Below are 19,656 nucleotides of genomic sequence, written 5' to 3'. Positions count from 1 at the left end.
GAGGTTTGGAGTTTGAAAAGACCTGGGGTCGGGAGAGTCTGCAAAAATGGATATAGACTAGGGTTTCTTAATATTAGCACTATTGGCATTTTTGGGCCAGATAATTCTTTGTGGAGGTGGGAGGATTTTCCTGTGCATTGTAGGATGTTTAGCAGAACCCTTGGCTTCTATCTGCTAAATGCCAGTAGCATGTCCAAGCTGTAACAGCCAAAAATGTCTTCAGACACTGCCGGATGTCCCCTGGGGAGCATAACTGCACCCAGCTAAGAACCACTGGTATGGGGGGAAATCCTGCATTCTCCAAGGCTGGTCTACATAAGTCACAACTGAGGGTACCTCCTTCCTTCCCTCCTTCAGGGAACATGTGAATTCTAAGTACCACACCCTTGGAAACCACGTGTCACAGAACTGATGCCACCTGGCTCGGAAAGTGGGGTGGAAGTGAGGGGGAGAGAAAGAGAAGGTGGAATAGCAGAACAAGAAACAAGAAAAGACAATGGAAAAGCTTTTAGAAATAAGAAAGGTTTATTTAGCAAAAGCCACTAGACTAGTGACAACATCCAGGGAATAAGTGCACTTACAGTAACAGAATCTTTTCCCAGAGACTTGATCCAACAGAGTTAATGACACAGCAGTTTCAGGAAAAGAGGGGCTGCGGGGTGGGGGCAGGAGAAAGCAGTCAAGCAAAGAGTAAATAAAAGGATTACAACCCTAAACAACATCAGCTGAGAGAAGTGAGGCTATGGAGAGGCTTTACAGACAGCACTGATATAAGCAGGAATAGAAGGAATATAGTTTTCAATCCCAATACACAGTCCATCCTGGGCAGAGAGATTCTTCCCTGCCTCTGCAACTGTGAAGGCCTCGTGTGCCTGAGAGTCTGTGGCACCTGGGGCAGGCCAGCGGGCTCACAGCCTTTTGTCACCAGGAAGGTAGATGCCCCAGTGTCCACTTGTCCTCCACACAGAGCAGAGTAGAAGGATGAAAAAGGGGAAGGCAGGAGGTGAGTTAGCAGAGCAAGAAGCAGAGGAGAAGGAGGGCAGGGTGATATCGCTGGAAAATCAGGTCGGCAACGTTCCCTTGCCTGCTCAGTTGGCCCTGATGGAGGGTCGATGGCTGGTGACCCCCCAAGATTTGTCCTTTGTATCCCACTCTCTGAGTGTGCACTGATTCGGGTCACACCGGAGACGATGCCCATGCATAAGCCAGTGCTCCAGGGAGGGACTGAATGGGAGAAAATATGGCAGGACAAAACCACCATGGAGCACTCCAAGGGCTAGAGTCTTGAATGGGCCTCACGTCATCATCACAGATAACCAGTCTTTGATTCTTTCTCTTTCTCCTCCATTTCCTTTCTTCTTGCCCTTCCTCAGTTTTTCAAGACCATTTTAGAAACTATCTCCCCTCACATACACACTCCTGCCCCATCCCACCACAAGCCACCTCCAACCACCTTCCATACACCTAATCCATGGGCCTCTGACTTTATCCTCAGCTCCTGCTTGCAGGCTGTGGGCCTCAAGAAACCAGACCTTCTACTTCCTCGGCCACTGGACATTCTGATGATCTAAGAGGTTCTAGATGCGAGAAACACCCCAGGTTAAGACTATGTAAACTTGGTAGGCTCCACCAAGCTGGATTCTTGACATCTGCTGCTTTAGTTTTGCACATCTCACTTTCCTGGTTCTTCCTTTCCTCACTTATCTGGACCTACTTCCAATGGTAAACTAGATAATAAAACAGAACAGAACAACCCCCTCCAACTAAATGCATGTCAGCAGACAACAGAAATCTATTGTTGATTCAAACACCCTGGAGATTCCCATTCTCTTATCTCAGGTCACTTCTCACAAGCCTAAAACATGTGTATACCTTCCCTAACACATGCGTACACACACACACATATACACTCACACACACACCCCATTCCTAGGTCCACTGACACCCTGGTGCACTAATCCCAAAGGAAGGCTAACGTAAAGCTACATTTGTTTAATTTGGACTTTCTGGTCTAGAAGAAATCTAGTTGCGGTATAAGAGCTGCTCTTTCATTTATATAAACTATAAAGCAAAGCGAAGGTTGAAGAAATTCTATTTTGGGACAACCAAATCTTTACTAACTGACCCTCAAATAATACTATAGTCTGGGTCTATAGCTTCTTGTCCAGGACAAAGACTTATTTCCTTGAATATACTATTCCAACATGTCTCAGCTCTCTCTTCAGGCATGTTTAAATCTATGACCAGTCATTTATGGTCTTCATGGAGCAAAAGGCACTGTTCTGTCTCCAGTCAGCTTGCTGTGCCAAGTGGTGATCTCTAGGCCAGGTCTAGACTGTAAAGGACAAAAGGATTGCACACGGCACTTGTTACAGGTGTGCTTGAGACATGCGCCCACAGAGATGAGTGGGTCAAGGGTGACATGGCTATGGTTCCTGACCTAAGTGGCAGTGATTCTGAAGAGTGGACGAAAGAGCTACCAGTCTATGTCCATTTTTTGCAGTAAAAACTGACCACAGCTGCCCAATGGAGGGGACAGGTTGAGAGGTAAGGTTAGGCTCCAGGTAAGGCTGAGGCTCTGAGGCTTTCATAGATGCAAGAGTGAGGACTGTACCACCTTCAGTGGGCACAGCCCTGAGGTGGGACACAGGGGAGATGAAGGGACAGCTTCCCAGCTCCATTTAGATGAGCAGGGCTTTCAGGCAGGAGGGGGACAGGGCTTCCATACTGAAGAATCAGAACCAAGTGATTTGTAGCAGCAACAAGGCCATCCTCCCCATGGGCTTCCACAGTCAAGGGCCTGGACGATGTTAAGACTTCCAGTCTCCCTCGGAAGCAACTGACATCCAACTAGAGAAAACTTGGGGATTCAATTCATCGATTAGCTTATTCAGTGTGGCATCTACCAATTCCACGCTCACACAAAAAGGAATATCCTGTCTTTCATAGCCTAGAACATTCAACATCGACCACCTCCGCAAGGGTCTAGAGAAGGAATTCCTCCCCATAAAGGCCAAGGGAGGGTTAGGCAACTCGTAGCATCCTGATATCCAAAAACAAAGTATCTGAGAAGGTACCGATGGCTTCCCTTCATAGTTGGGACCACGGAGATGGGGCGCACAAGAAGGCTAGGGGGCATCACACAACAGAGGAGAGGAGTCTGATAATGCAGCAGGCAGGGCAGGTCCTTCAGCAGCCTGGTGGCCCTGAAGAGGGGCCTTCTCTCAAAGTCACCAGTTCTGGAAGGCCCTGTCTCTCCTTAAGTCACAAATAAAAGGGAGGAGCTGATTCACCTCTGGGAATCCAATTCTTTCTTCACTTTACCTTCCAAAGCAAAATCCTTATCCTTTTCTGAAACCTTCCTCTCTCCCAGGCCCCTGTATCCTCATCAATGCGCATTAGCTAGGCACGCCCCTACCCGGGCAGCAGCCACGCATGGCCCCTCAACACCACCGCGGCCTCCTCCTCCATCTCCTCCTCGCCCCGCAGCACCTACACGGCAATCTCATCATCCAGGCTATCGCCCAGCTCCTGCCTCTGCAGGACATTCAGCAGGCGGGGCAGCTCTTCCTGAGACCACGAGTCGCGCTCCTCGCTCTCGTCCGTGTTGGACTCGTACTCCGAGGCGATGCCTGACTCTCGGAACTTGATGAGCTCCAGGCCGCCCAGGAGCGGCTCGCCCTGCGCCGGGGGCGGGGAGTCCTCGGGCGGGAGAAAGCGGAAGCACTCCAGTTTCACCAAGCAGTCGCGCCTACCTAAGGGGCTGCCCGCTGGGTGGGCAAAGTCAGCCAAGCCTGCGCCCAGTGGCGGAGAGTGCAGGTCCTCTGGCTTAGGGGTCGTGGGGTCGCAGAGTACAGGCAAGGCTCCGGAGCGGAAGGTGATCTCCAGCAAGCTGTCCTGGGAGCCCACTGGAGGGGGAGACAAGAGAGGGAAGCAGCGTTATGCAAGGTGGTTGGTTTGGGAAGCCCTCTGACAGTCTGTGTTCCTGCAAGAGTCCCTCCCTGACCAACTCAAGGGCACCTCGTAGGGGTTTTGCATCTCTTAACACTTCACCTTCTTCCTACAGTGTGGGAGCCTAGAAAAAGGATGCATTTAAGTCTATGCAGCCAGTCATCCAGATTTTGCTGCAAAGTTCTGCTATTTTTCACGTTCATCAAGGTCAATATGCACCAAGCACTGAACTCAGCGCTTTAACAGATTATTCCATTTTGCTCTCCCCATGCCCCAGCAAGTAGGAATTATTATCATTGGTACCATCTGCAGATGAGACAACTGAGCTCTGAGGTTCAGTGATTTGGGTATTAAAAAAAAAGAAAAAAAGAAAAGCCATTGCTATCGAGTGGATTCCGACTCCTAGCGACCCTATAGGCCTGAGTAGAACTGCCCCATAGGGTTTCCAAGGAGTGGCTGGTGGATTCAAACTGCTGACCTTTTGGTTAGCAGCTGAGCTCTGAACCACTGCACCACCAGGGCTTCGATTTGGGTTTAGGAGCTACCTTTGTTTGACGGAGTTTTTCCTTCATCCGCTAATGAGTTGCCTGAGTATCACAGCCAAAAATGGTAGCTTCAGGACTAGAAGGCAGAAAGGGACAGGAAAGCTGGTGATAGGGAGTCCAAGGTTGAGTAAGGACAGTGTTGACATGTAGTGGGGTTGTTAACCATTGTCGTAGGGCAACATGTGTACTGTTTAATGAGAAACTATTTTGTTCTGTACACCTTCATCTAAAGTGAGAATAGCAGCACAACTGGAAGAACGTAATCGGTGTCACTGAATTGTGTATGTACAAATTTTTGAAATGGTGTATCTTTGGCTATGTATATTTTCACCAAAAAAAAAAGGTAAGAAGGGAGAGGGTTGACAGGTCGTGGGGTTGTTAACCAATGTCATAAAACAATATGTTTACTGACTGTTTAACAAGAAACTATTTGTTCTGTAAACCTTCACCTAAAGTACAATTAAAAAAAAAAAAAAGGTACCTTCAGGAGCCCAGAAGTCGCAGTGGGTTGATTTTAGCACAAGGCCAGGGTGCTGTTTACAGAAACAACACTTAAACAAATGGACTGGGAAATGACATGTTCTAGTAAATTATTTTGACTCCAAGTCCAGTACTCTATTATGCCACAGCTGCCTCTTCGGTAGGGATTTAGTCTGGGAATGATGTGAATCTTAATGGGGGGTGGGGGGAGGTTGGGATGGATGTGGACTTATGTATTCTAGAAGGTAGACAGACCTGAGAATTAGGCTGATAATCGTCCCACTACCTTCTTGTGGAACATCAAGGGGGGAGTCAATTACTAGGCAGCATTTTAACTAGCAGCTTTACTAGTTACCTTCGAGTTGATTCTGACTCATAGTGACCCCATATGTTTCAGAGTAGAACTGCTCCACAGAGTTTTCAAGGCTGTGACCTTTCAGAAGTAGAATGCCAGGTCTTTCTTCCAAGGCCCCGCTGGTTGGGTTCAAACCACCAACCTTTCAGTTAATAGCCAAGCACTTTACCATTTGCACCACCCAGGGATCTATGCTAGTAGCTTTGTTATTGTGTTGTTGTGTGCCATCGGGTCAATTCCGATTCATAGAGACACTGTATGGCAGAGTAGAACTGCCCCAAAGGGTTTCCTAGGCTATAATCTTTACGGGAGCAGATCGCCAGTTCTTCTCTCCTGCAGAGATGCTGGTGGGTTTGAACCACTGACCTTTTGGTTAGCAGTTGAGCATTTATCCATTGCACCACTAGCGTTCCTTATACTAATAGCTTAAGAAGGTCCAAACCCTGTACACTGCCCAGCCCTATTCACTGGAGGCTGAAAGCAGAGGGAGGTATCCCCCATTTTCCCGGACAGGCCCACATGAGCTTTGGTAATATAGTAAAGGCAGGGCAGTGGGAATCACATGATGATTTGGGGAGGCCAGTGAATGCCCTGAATGAAGTTTATGGTAGGAGATAGCTACAAATTGAAAGAATCATGTTAAAAGCGTGAGATAACCTTTAGTACAACCTTGTAAATCAGCATTAATTAGAAAAGAACAGGGTCTCAATAAACAAAAATCTGGAATATCCAGAGAAGCTACAGAGTGGTGAAGTGCAGCAGTTCCCAATCCACTTAAAAAATACAGATTTCCTGTCCTGCCCTGCCCCGGACCTAGAGGCACACTCTCTGTGGGTTAGACTCAGGAATATGCATTTTTAAAAAAAGTTCATGGGATAGTTTGGGGAAACTCCTAGTACAGTAGGAAAAGTGTTAGTTTTGCAATTAGACCTGTGTTTGAACCTTGACTCCACCCCTTGCTAGTCCTATAACCTTGAGGTAGTTACTTAGCCTCTCTGAGTCTGCTTCTTCATCTGTAAAATGGGGTAGCAATATCTACCTCTATAGGGATTAAATAAGACCGTGTATGCAGAATTCTATTACTGCTTCTGGTACAATGCAAGCAACCCATGGATAAGCTCAAGAGGAAGGCAAGAAGATGTGCCACTTCCAGGGCTTCCTGGTCCAGCCCAGAGGTGGCATCTCAACTGCCAGCAAGGCAACCTCTACCAACAACCAGCAGTCACTCCCTCCTACTTTATCTATTACATGCATATACTTCTACTTGCTTTTTCTATGCTACCCCCAAACCCAAACCAAACCCGTTGCCTTCAAGTCTATTCTGACTCATAATGACCCTATAGGACAGAGTAGAACTGTCCCATAGGATTTCCAAGGAGTGACTGGTGGATTCGAACTGCCAACCTGTTACTTAGCAGTCTAGCTCTTAACCGCTGTGCCGCCAGGGCTTTTCTATGTTACAGAGTTGTGAAAATAAATAGTGCAGAGAGAGTGTTATGGATCGACTGTGTCCCCCAAAGATATGTTGAAGTCCTAACTCCTGTTCCTCTTCATGGAATCCTGTTTGGATACAGGGTTTTCTTTTGTTATGTTAATGAGGTCATACCACAGTAGGCTGGGTCCTAAACCTAATCCCTTCTGATTAGTGTCTTATAAAGGGGAATACAGACACAGACACACAGACACACACAGGGGGAAGACACCATGTGAGGATCCGCCTACAAGCCAAGGAATGTCAAGCAACACCCTGGGCTACAGAAGCTAAATGATATAAGCAAGGTTCTTCCCCTAGAGCTGACAGAGAATAGCCCTGCCAATGCCCTGAATTTGGACTCCTAGCCTTCAAAACTGTGAGAAAATAAGTTTCTGTTCTTTCAAGTCACCCACTTGTGGTATTTTTATTATGACAGCACTAGGAACTAAGACAGAGAGTAAATTTCTAAGCAGTTTGATGTCTCCCACAGAACTCACAGACAGCATGGCACACAGCAGATACTCAGCTGATTGGAAAAGCCATCTGAGAAAGAAATGTGCTGCCTTAGGAGGCAGGGTACCCCAGCCTCCATCCAGTAGCAACTGGATGAATATGTGGCAGCACTCCCCAGAGACTTTCAAGCGTAAATCTGGGCATTGGATCAGAAGGTGGCCAAGATTCCCTCTGGCCCTGAAATTCTGTAATTCCATGAAGTGTATGGACAGGACACACAAAGTTGTCTTTGTTTTATGCTGGAATACAGGGCAGGCCAGTGGTCCAATAAAGCACCAGAAATGCTGGTTTCCAGAGCCTCCACAGAGGGAGGTGAGGCTGGGCAGGGCGTTGCTTACTGGCATTCTGTCCTGATAGCTTCAGCTCCAGCTCCTGCACCTGCTTGACCAGCAGTGAGATGTGCTGGAGCATGTCCTTGTTCTGCAGCAGGAGCTGGTGCACACGAGCCTGGGCCTCCAGCCGTGCCGCAGCCTCTGCAGCCAACTGGTCCTTCAGCAAGTGAACCTGCAGAGAGAAAGGGGCGGCAGGGAAAACAGGGCAGAGAGAAGAGAGGGCGTGAACGTAACTAAGAGTCGCTGGTGCACGTCCGAGACCAGAGATGCCCTCTATGTTGAAGTCAAGATGAGGAAGTCCTTCATGGGAAAAGGGGACACCTGGGGCTTGTCATCTGGGAGAAGGAAGAGCCAAGAGAGACTGGGTCACCTGGCCTATGCATCTCTCTGTGTGCCCCAAGTGAGGGCCATGGTGCGTCACTTGCCACTCTGGGCCCCATATCAAGGCCGAGAGGCAGGAGAGAGCCACCATCTGGTCCCCTCAGTCCGCTGTGCCCCATCCTTGTCACAAGAACTCCTTTAGCACCTTACATATCACTGCCATGATGAGGAAGCTACCCTTTTCTTGTCCTGCCTTTTTTTTTTTTTAAACAAAAACTGATATATTGATCCATGAGCAAAGAATAGTGTCACAACAAATCCTCCTTCAATCTCTTCTCCCACCTTCCTCAAGCCCAAATATAATAGGGCATAGGAAGCACTACATACAACCTTTCTAAATTACCAAGGTGGCCCTCATAAAGCCATCTTATCTTTTCATGTCTGTGGGCATCAGCTTCTTTCTCTGACTGTCCTAAAAATCAAAAAACCAAACCCATTGCCGTCAAGTCAATGTCAACTCATAGCGACCCTATAGGACAGAGCAGAACTGCCCCATAGGGTTTCCAAGGAGTGACTGGTGGATTCCAACTACCGACCCTTTGTTTAGCAGCCGAATGCTTAACCACTGCGCCACCAGGGCTTCTCCCTGACTGTCCGTTCCCTTTTTAATTCCCATGACAGCTAGGACGGAGCTTCACACCTGGCAAAGATCACGTTTGCTGACTGACTAATGATAGGTCCTCCTCCAACAACCCGGAAGGGCGAGGTGACCAGCTAGCAGAGGCAGTTTACAGAGCTGGCCCTCTGAGGGGAGGGGGACACTTGTCAATTCACAGCCTCCTCATGGTGGAGTTGCTGGCAATGGAAGGCTCACGTGCTTGGGGCCCAGTGGTATCTACAGGCCTACTGTGGGTGCCATCCTGGGTGGGAGGAGATGGGGGAGGATCAGTGGGAGGGGATGGAGGCAATTATATCAGGACTCTGGCTTGAAGAAACTGAGTCATAAAGCCAGTAACAGTGTTCACACCTATGTAATTATTGTGCTAGGAAGTGGATAAACGGGTTTCTGGGGAGCGGAGGGGCCACGCCACTGCAGTTAGGACAACTCGAATGGAGGGTTTCAGAAGGCCCTTGAAGAAAGGGAACAAATGAATGTGGTGACCCCGGGCCACAGCAGGTTGTGGGAAAGGAGGCTTTCTTGGTTCATAAATATAGCGTGGGTCAAGACACACATGTTGATTGGGGCAGGACAGGCAGAGCAAGAAGTCGAGGAGAAAGAAGGAAGAGGCTCAAGAGCTAGCTGATCCTCTTGCCCAAAAAAAACAAACGGTCTAGATTTCTGAAGAGCAATTTGCTCCAAAGGGATTCATGTTTTATCACGGAGTAAAAGATCATGTTCACCCAGGGTGTGGCCAAGCCTGACTCTGGGACCTGCCTGGCCCAGTGTTTGTACCTCCCAGCGGCCAGCACTCAGAGCATCAGCCTCTTTAGTGCAGTGGCTGCTTCCCTCTGCCTAGATTTGAGGAACTGACCTTGCAGTTGGCTCTGCTTATAACTGAGTGGCGCCACTAATGAGAAGAAGTTGACACTTCCCATTAGCAGCTCCCCAAGTTTGGGTCCATCTTTCCCCTGGGGGAAAATGCCTAAGGAATCTAAGACAAATCTGCCCTTCACAAAGCGCTGGTAAGGACAGAATGGACATTTTGTCAAGATTTGCTGCCTCATATGAACTGGGGAAAGATGTTGAGAACAGTGAGAAAGGAAGAGAAGTGTCAATGATATTTTAATCTGGGTATCAGATGGTAGGTGGCTATCTTCCTTGGAAACTGGAGAAATTGCACCAGGAGACCCCCAAATCCTACTGGTTCTGAGGAATGAGACAATTGCCATGGGAAGCCCCTCGCAGGGCAGCCAAAAGAAGGGGCACCTTAACCTTCCACCTGCAAGTACTGCTTCTTATTCCAACTAAGAGCATTACTGAAAGGAATAAATTGAGCACAGAGAATTGTTAATCATTCACTTTCTATTTTCTCTGGAACCAAACAGGAATATCAGGCAGAAATGTGGAAGAAAGTTTTTGAAGGGATATAAACAGAGAATTCTGCATAATACCCCTGACTGGCATGTACTGAGGGCTCCCTGCACACATGAGACAGACTCAGGTACTTGCACCCCACATCTGAACATCCCAGTAGAACAGGCCATTTGAGAGCCCTGGATCAGGAGTGGAGACACACGCATCTGTTGGTTACTCCCTGTGCAACCATAGGTGATTCTCTTCTCTCTGGACCTCAGTTTCTCCACCTGTCGATTGAGAGGGCTGACTAGAGGCTTGGACAGTCTAATGTCACATCCAGGAGGACACAGTGGTCAGTATTCTCGGCTATTTGTAAAAGGCTCTTGAATATCACTCCTAGATCTCCAAGGTGAGGTCAGAAAATTAGGGATGGGCACAAAGGAAGAGTTCCCTCCCGCAAAGCCAGAAAAGAAAAAGTTAGAAGTTTCTTTTGCAGGTATTCATGTTCCAGGGGTGGAACCATTATACCGTCCATAATAAAAGAAGATCCCCGAATCAAACACTTCCATCACAAATCAACTGGCAGTAAGGGACATGAGAAAAACACTCCTGAGGTTGAGGGCCCCTCGTTCCAGGTTAAATAAGAATTCCAGCTTTGCATACACAGAGCTGTAACATTTTAGGTACAGTAAAACCTGCAAAAGCTGGAACCCCTGTAAGGCGGAAACCTGCCAGAGAAAGGAAAAACGCAAATACTTTCCACTAAATAGAGAGCTGTAGAAAAGTGGTGGCTGCACCTTGTCAAAGGCCGAAAACTTGTGAGACCCAGAAAAACAAGGCAGTAGCATCGAGTTCCCGGCTCTCACAGGTTTCACTGTATTTTCAAACCCCGTAAATGTGAAAGAACACACTGCTGAAAACCGACAGTAATGAGCCCTTCTGCCTCTGCAGCCATCAAAAGTGGCATCAGGCATAAGGCTCAAACCGCATGCTGCAGCAGTCTGCACCCCAGGAGGACCCAAACCAGGCCAAATTGAGACAAAGTGGCCTGGACTTCTATTAAGGTTGGGGCAATTTAACAATCCTCGCGCTTCGCATCTGTAGGCCCAGACTCGAAGCACTGAACTGAGGCTGTGTTGTTTCCAGCCTTCACTTGGGCAGTGGGCTGCAGCTCTCTTATGCCCGTTTCCATATTCGTACTACCAGAGCAGACAGCACTATTTCTTCTCTGACAGATGGGCTATTTATTTGTGTTTAGCACATTTCTCTTTCAAGCCATTAAACACTTTTTGCAAAGTTAAATTAAAAAAAGAAAAGAAAAGAAAATCAAACCGTTTGCTAAGGAGTCAATTTTGACTCATAATGAACCCCATGTGTTAGCGTAGAACTGCTCCATAGGGTTTTCCTGTCTGTCATTTTTACGGAAGCAGATCACTAGGCCTTTCTTCCGTGGTGCCGTTGGGCAGATTCAAACTGCCAACTTACAGGCTGATAATCAAGTGCAAACTATTTGCTCCGTCCAGGGACCTTTTGCAAAGGCGTTGTTGTTAGGTGCCGTCAAGTCGATTTTCGACTCATAGCAACCCTATGTGACAGAGTAGAACTGCCCCACAGGGTTTTCTACGCTGTAATCTTTATGTGAGCAGATCGCCAGGTCCTTCTCCTACGGAGTTGCTGGGTGGATTCGAACCACCAACCTTTCAGTTAGCAGCTGAGCGTTTAACCAGTGTGTCACCAGGACTCCTGGAAAGGTAAGTGTTAGCATCTCCTTTCCAGAGCTGTGTCATCTTTGGCAATGACTTTTCCAATCACAAAATAAGTCCCTAGGTGGGCCATGGCCTGGAGTGCCAGGGCTCAGATGCCCACTTCCGTGTCCTAGCCACAGTACTAAATGCATCAGTTCAACCCTGCACCCTCCAGCTCTATGCCCCTTCCCCAAACTCTAACACCCACCTCCCCACCCCACCCAGCAAAACCAGACCACTACCCCAATCACTCTCCAGCCCACTTGCCTGGACTCCAGCTCCTCCATCAGAAGTGGGGGCAGGGCCAGGCTGAAGTTAGGGAGCAGCAGGTACATGGAAATGGCAGTGGAGAGAACCAGAGCAATTTGCCCCACACACACGAGACACGTAAGCAGAGGCAGGCGGCGCTGTCCCGGCATGCATAAGGCAGGGACTTAGGCAGTGCACGCCAGGGCGCTGGGGACAGGGAGAAGCCAGGAGGGCACATACTAAATCTAGGGCCTGGGGAATGGGATATGGAGATTTTTATTCAGCACTGTTACTCTAACTAACCACAGCACACATGACTGCGAAGCATAAATACGAATTACTTGTTCCTCAAAAAGCGGAAATGGCAGCAGGTAGAGGAGAAATCTTTAAATAGCAATACTGTGCTGAACTAACATTTTCCTCATGAGCTAGGCCAGGAATTGGCAAACTGCGAACTAATCTGGCCTACTTAACAGCTGCCAGTCATCCACGGTGCTCAGATCAATTCTGGAGCTATGGAAGCCCAGCTCACAGCCATGCGAATGCCAGCTACCTCCCGTTTTGGTTCAAGGCTAGGCTATGGTCTCAGTCACATCCTTGAACTTCTGCTCCATCTGAAAGCAAGAAGCTAGTGCAGCCAGGCAAGCCTCATGCTGGGTCGGGAGAATGCTTGGGAACTTGGAGAAAAGGATCGGCTATTTACACAGAGATCTAACCTAGAAACACTGAAGAGTTGGTTGGACATGACCTTCGCCCACATAGCTTTAAGGCCAGGGCAGGCTCCTTCTAGGCCAAGTCTGAGCCAATTTAGGGTGAGGCTGGGAGAGGCCTTGAGGTCTTTGACCAATCAGAACACCCTGAAGGAGGTCTAAGCTTGGTTCCAATCACAATGGAAGAACGAGATTGGCCTGGGAGTATAAGTGGGGGTGGAGTGGGGGGTGGGTATACAATGCAACAAGTGATCCCAACAATCTATCTGTCTGCAAGAAAATCTGTCCTCTTCTTTAGATCATCCCAGGAGCTACATGCACCCACCTGAAAATGCTGAGGTCAGAGTTTTACCCATTAGAATTCTGGGGGCTGCTGGTGGTTTGGTGAAGACAGACAAAAATGACAGATACGAAGAAAGAAACCTTGCAGTTTGGTGGCAACAGAGTTTGACAGAACAAGTAAAAGCTGACCTCATGCTGAACATGGAAATCATCCTGCTCGTATAGAAACACTGAGTGTGCTGGATTTGATCTATTTTAAATGCATGAAAGATGCCAAGGAGACCTATTAATCCACCTACATCTCTTATATAATTGTTTTCACCCAAGGATATGGATACTAACAAAAAGCCTCTGGATCCAATGCTACGAAGAGAGCGGAGAAGAGGAGTGTGTGGAGAGATCTGTAACTGAAGGCCAGCTTGGGACTGAATCCGTGTGCAGGAAAGAAGCCGACAGCCAGCTGAGAGGGATACCACCACCCTGCTGCCTTCCTTGGCAGCAAAAGCAAGATGGAATCATGAGGCAGGTGATTAGAGATAGCCTGATGGGATGTTAGAGACTAGGAGAGGAGTACACTCAAGAATCTGTCAGATGACCTCCAACGTCCTGACCAATCCGAAGATTCCGGAAGAGCCTATGACCCTACCTAAAGTCGTCTCACCAAAGTGGGATTTCAATACATGATGGTGGCCTTTCATTCATCTGCTGGAACAGAGCATAAACCAGGGCAATGCTGACTATAATCAACAGATTCCAAATGAATGAGAGGTTAAGGGTACCCCAGCCTGTGGAAGTGGCTGGAACTGAGAAGCCCATGAAGCAAATCTCAAGCACCGTACTTTTCCCTTCCCCTAGGTCCTCTGCCTTCTAGAAAGGCAGTTAAAATCGGGCCAGTGCAGTGATGTCCCATGGACGTAGATACAGCTTGATTCTGTATCAGAAAACCACTCTTGAGGTTTTATCCTGTGATAGACCCATGATAAGTTATAGGTCTGGTTGCTTTGTAGACTGAGTACTTCAAGTGCCACAACACTCTTGTTGTGTAGATTATACATTTGCAAATAGTTTCTCTTTAGCAGTGACTTCAAATTCAAATGGCTCTCTGATAATATTCATCATGAATATGCATCAAGCCCATTCTCAGATAAATAATAATTACGCACCAATTGATATGGTGAAAGAGAAAAGTGTAATTGTCAAAAGAATGGATTTGTATTCAACGTGAAACTTTTGGAAATGATGTGAGAGTTATGGATGGACCTCAAACTAGAGTGCTCATGCTTTGTGCTTCTGTCAGCCATCACTCTCGGGAGCGGGGACTCTCGGGACTGCCACACAGTCATTAACTATAGCAGATAACTTTTTTGATTTGACAAAGAGGAGTGCTTTCCCCCCCAAAATATAAAAACCCCATTGCCGTCAAGTCAATCTCAACTCATAGTAACCCTATAGGACAGAGTAGAACTGCCCCATAGAGTTTCCAAGGAGCGCCTGGTGGATTCGAACTGCTGACCTTTTGGTTAGCAGCTGTAGTAACCACTACACCACTAGGGTTTCCTCCCTAAATATAAGAATCCATTAATGACATTTCCTCCTCTTTGTTGCTGTATTGGGAACACCTGCAAATCCTCCCAGCAACAGCACACATCCTTTTGCTTCATGGGTCAGCATTTTATAAAAGGCTCAAATAACTTGGGAGCAATGTCCCACTGACTCTATTCTCTGGAAGCCTGGCTACAGAAGTCATCCAGGGGGCTCGTGCCTCAGGCTGAGGTCACTGTGAGACTGTGTTCCAAAGTCTGCTCAAAACTCATTTCATAGCACATCAGGCAAGGCTGCTGGGTGCTCACTCAAGGTGCAGCATGGGAAAGGACAGCTCTGCCTGGTGATTCACTCCACCCAAGAGCCAGGAGAGTGAAAGAAGGTACAACAGGGAGCAATAAATGCTCTCCAGAGGACTTCTTCCTGCCATTCTAGAATGTTCAAGCAGACTCAGAATGCCAGTGCATAGAGCTGCCCTTTCAGATCTCTCTCCAACCCTCTCGAATCTCACCTGCTCCACCGTCTCCTTGTCTTCATCCACCCACTCGGGACCTGCCTTGTCTGACTTGTACCTTAGATTCAGCCTTTATTTAAATGGCATGAGAGACATGTCCTCACCCTCCCCGATTGCCTATGGTAGAGATGAAGCCCAGACTCCTGGGTACTAATGAAGATGTTGACTACAATGCCCTGCGCAGAAAGCAAACGAGAGGAATCGCTGCTAAAAAGCAGCATGAGAAATCAGGTCCCTTCCTCCACAACACAGTAGTAGCCCCACAGGTTGCTCAAACAACACTTTGTTCCTGAGATCTAAGCCAATTCTTCTCATCAAGGGTCAAACCATATACCTAAATTCCTGTAAATTAAATCTCATTATAATGAATTCCAAGGCCAGTATTGTACTAAATGCTGGTACATCACTGGTGGGTCACTGATGGAGGCTTGGAAGCCTGTTATGGACAAAGAGGTTGGGATGCCAGGGCAGCAGTCCTTGCAAGGGAGGTTGGCACAAATTCACACTTTAAGCACTTTTAAGGGTGGCATCACAAGTCACACCTATCCTGATTCAAAAGGCATCCCTCCCCACCCCAAACACCAGGAAGACAAGGCAGGGGAGGAAAGGTGGAGTTGTGTGCACGTTTTTCCTTGGTGAGGCCATGTCATTATCCAACAACATCCAGCCAAGCCAGCCAAGCCTGATTCAGAGCGGGGGAGGACACATGGGCAACAAAAAATGTTTCTTTCCATTTCAACCGCATCCCCCATCTCTCTCCCTCCCACCTCCCCATGTCCCCAACAAGCAATGATCGAGTAGCATGAGCAGTCCTTATGGCTCCCTAGGTTTTAAACCTGCCCTGAGCCCCTGGCTAGGGAAGGCACGTCAAGCCCATGAGAGTGGAGTCTGCGAAGTAGGGAGGAGGCTGAGGAGAACCTGGGCCACAGCCACTTGTGTCTGCTGCTGTTGCTGCTGGAGGAGCTGCTGGAGGAGCTGCATCTGGTGGTGGGTGGACAGTGGCGTCCCGGAGCCCAAGCCCGGGGGCTTCGAGGAAGAGGAGGAAAGGAGCATCCTGGGTGAGGCTGTCAGCATGGGCTCCTGTGGGTGGGACGAAACCTAGAGGAGAAGAGACAGCAGGATGTGACACATGGACAGGAGCCATCTTTAGGGAGCTGACTCTGTCTGTACAGACATGGGCATGAATGTGGGCCGAGTGAAATGGCCCACTTGTAACCCACAGCTGGAAGTGTTGATGTCTTCAGTGGAAAGATGAATAGGGCTCCAGGAAGAAGATGGTATAACTGTCTGGGCTGGGACCACACAGTTAGAAAATCATTTTCGACACTTCAGTAACTGGGCCAATGTGATGGGAGACAGAGAGCTGAGACTGTCCCATCTCATGCCCACCACTTCCAATTCTACCATATTGTTGAGTTACTTGAGGTTCTAGACTTAGAGAAATCTATTTCTACAAAAGTAGCTACCTACCACCTCACTATGAGAAGAGGAAGGGGGCAGCTTTAATCCTTTGCTCTGCTGCCATCTTTAGGGCTCCCTCCTCCAGGGTCTGGAAGTTTCTCATGTGTTGGGCATTGGAGGAGGAGGCCATGTGAGAGGAGGCTCCCGAAGCCCTCCACCACCTTTTTTCACAGTGAAACCCACCAGAGAAGAAAGTTTGGACAGTAAAACAAATAATGATCAGGAGAGAGAGCCTCCCTCTTCAGCTGAAAGCAGTTTCTGTCCCCTCCCTTCCTGTCTCCCTCTCCTGAATCTCTCCTACAATTGGACACTTCTGCTAAAACTGCGTCTATGCTTCATTACTGGACTGCAGGGAGGGACATTGTGTTTCTGGTTGTTCTGCTGCTGGTCCTTCTTCAGGCAACGCAAGAGGAAGGTACCCAGTGACAGCGGGCTATTGCCACTTGGTAGGGAAAAACTTGAGCACCAACGGAAATATCAGGCAGACCACTCTGAACTGTACTGATCTCCACACTAGACAGACTTCTCCCTCTGATGACCTGGCCTAAGGCACATGAATGATAAGGAAAGAGGGGCACCGGTAGGGCCATTCTTTGGTAATTTTCCTCCTAGTTTTCTTTTGTCTTCAGGTTGGAATTTGGTTTCCAGTTAAGGAACTCCTTGGGTCCTCAATCATGCCACCTGCAAGATGTGAAGGTTTGAGGTAATGACACCAAGGCGGTCTCCCAGATGCTAACGTCCAATGAACCAATTTCCATACTCCACAGCACTATCATACAACAGTGTTAAAGACACACAATCACTAGTTGCAGGCAGAGGAAGCCAAAACTTATTTTGCTCCATTAGCTAAACCACAGGGGTTTACGTTTGTGGGTACGAAAGGATTAGCCTTGCACAAATACCGTGCAGAGGTGAGATGACATTAAGAGCAGAGGGTACTGGGGAGAAGGAGGAGATCAAATGTAATGACGGAGTCTTGGGAGGGCAATGCACATCAGAACTGAGCTCGACAGCATGCTGGCATGCAGCGGTGCCTGGAGTCAGTACTCAGGGCTGAATTCCAGAAGTCAGGGCCTCAAAAAGGAAGCAGCATGTGCTCAGGCACAGCCACCATGCTGTGGAGCATCTCCTCGGAAGCTGACCCAGCAGGGGCTAGAAGACGACCAGTGGTGGCTGAGGCTGTGACACAGGCTGCTCTAGCAGGCAGCAGGGACACACACATGCAAGCCCCTGGATGGGCCCCTCCTGACTACCTTGGAGTCTGTGTGGGAGCCTCCTTCATTCCCAACTGCGTCAAGGTCGGTTACCCCTCGGCTGAACTCCAGGACATCATTCCCCGGAAGTGGGACCTCTACTGCATCGATGTCAGTCTCCTCCGCAGTGGCCGTGGAGGCCCTCTCGGCTCCAGTGAGCTGACGGCCTGCAGGGACAACAGAGATGGCAGGGAAGGGAACTGAGGCCAAGGACAATGTCCGCCTTTGCTAACACTTCATTATTTAGTTGTTGTTAGTTGCCATTGAGTCAATTCCGACGCATGGTGAGCCCATGTATGCAGAGTGGAACTGCTGCATAGGGTTTTCAAGGCTGTGACCTTTCAGAAGCAGATCGCTAGGCCTGTTTTCTGAGGCACCTTTGGGTGGGTTCGAACCACCAACCTTTAGGCTAACAGTCGAGCGCTTAACTGTTTGTGCTACACAGGTACTCCATGTCAAGCCTACTGGGTCCATGACATTTTCACATACCTTTTCACTCAGGTACATTCAATTCCCAACCCAATAAGACGTTCTCATTTTAAAATCTTTTTAAAGTCCTGAAACAAAGGGAACATCTCCTCAAGGCTGGACTTGACTGTTTTGCTAGGTTGGCATAATATTTACATCGATAGAGTGTGGGGACTCTGTAAGAAGGGGGTGACAGTCACTTCCACCACATCCCCAGCTTAGGAATGGAATCCAGCCAAGGAAAAGAGCCCCAAACTGGGAGTCCAGAGACGTAGCGGTCTTCCCCATCCATGCCCCCAGTGAGCTGGAGGATAAGGGGCAAATCACCTAGTCCCCTGGGCCCCAGTTTCATCAACTATAAAATTAGAGAGCTGAGTTAGATGGACGGGTAGGCTTGCATGACCGAGGAATAAGGGCAGGGAGATTTGTGCTCCCACCCTAACACAGTATCAGTCTCCCATCCCTCAGAGCCTGACTGATTCTCCTGCCAAGAGCAGAAGCCAGGAAAGAGGCCTTCAGAAAAAGGCAGTGATGGGAGGAAAGAGACGACATGGCTGGTTCTCCACGTCTTCCTCATCCAATCTGTCTACTTCCCACTCTTCCTCCTTCCCACTGATGACAGTGAGCATGTCTTTGATTATACGCACACCATATTGCTTAATCCTAATGTATGAGAGTCCTATTTCTTATTTTTCTTCATTCCTTGTCTCTATTTCTCACACTCTGTACCAACAACTGATAATTCTTTGGTACTTCACAAGAGATATTTTCTTTCTCTACCTTTGGGATTAGGTTCATCACTACCGTCTTCAATTAAATTTCTTAAAAGCTTTCGGAGATTAAGCACCAAAGTGTAAAACTGAACAGGTTATCTAAGTGAGAAATACTGAGAGCTGACTCTCTAACCCTCTACCCAGAGAACCAGGCCTCAGTCATTTGAGGAGCCTGCCTTGTAGAACAAATCATTCTAAGAAGTCTTCCTATGCAAACCCACACGATCTTCTAGCGAAACAAGCCTGGTATTTGGAAAGTAAGCAGTGTGCTTGGATTTCCTCCTGGCTGTTCCGGGAGATGGTCCTGTTTAGGGTTGGAATGGTGCACAAAAGAAAAGACGGTCTTAGACTGTGGCCTGGTAGAGAAGACCTGGCAGCTCTTCTGCCCCTTTATAAATCAGGCACAGGGAGCAAAGACAGCAGCCTGCTTTCTACCACATCCCTGCAGCCTACCTTCTACCACATCCCTGTGGCCTGCTTTCTATCACTCCTGCGGCCTGTTTTCTACCACACCCCTGCGGCCTGTTTTCTACCACATCCCTGCGGCCTGTTTTCTACCACACCCTGCAGCCTGCCTTCTACCACACCCCTGCAGCCTGCTTTCTACCACACCCCTGCAGCCTGCTTTCTACCACACCCCTGCAGCCTGCTTTCTACCACACCCCTGCAGC

At 48.3% G+C, this 19,656-nt stretch overlaps 1 protein-coding gene across 1 annotated transcript in view; it reads right to left on the bottom strand.

The window, feature by feature from the left end:
* Positions 1–19,656, bottom strand: part of CUNH1orf226 (chromosome unknown C1orf226 homolog) — a 429,537-nt gene that overhangs the window by 13,237 nt on the left and 396,644 nt on the right. Inside the window, exons 7-10 of the mRNA XM_004385750.2 lie at positions 17,745–17,911; positions 15,949–16,128; positions 7,657–7,822; positions 3,756–3,908 (exon numbers count right to left, since the gene is read on the bottom strand). Coding sequence (XP_004385807.2) covers positions 3,756–3,908; positions 7,657–7,822; positions 15,949–16,128; positions 17,745–17,911 — 666 coding nt within the window. The remainder of the gene's footprint in view (positions 1–3,755; positions 3,909–7,656; positions 7,823–15,948; positions 16,129–17,744; positions 17,912–19,656) is intronic.

This window comes from Trichechus manatus, unplaced genomic scaffold (genome assembly GCF_000243295.1).
Source record: "Trichechus manatus latirostris isolate Lorelei unplaced genomic scaffold, TriManLat1.0 scaffold00145, whole genome shotgun sequence".
NCBI classification, from domain to species: Eukaryota; Metazoa; Chordata; class Mammalia; order Sirenia; family Trichechidae; genus Trichechus; species Trichechus manatus.
This window is presented reverse-complemented; position numbering and strand designations above follow the sequence as displayed.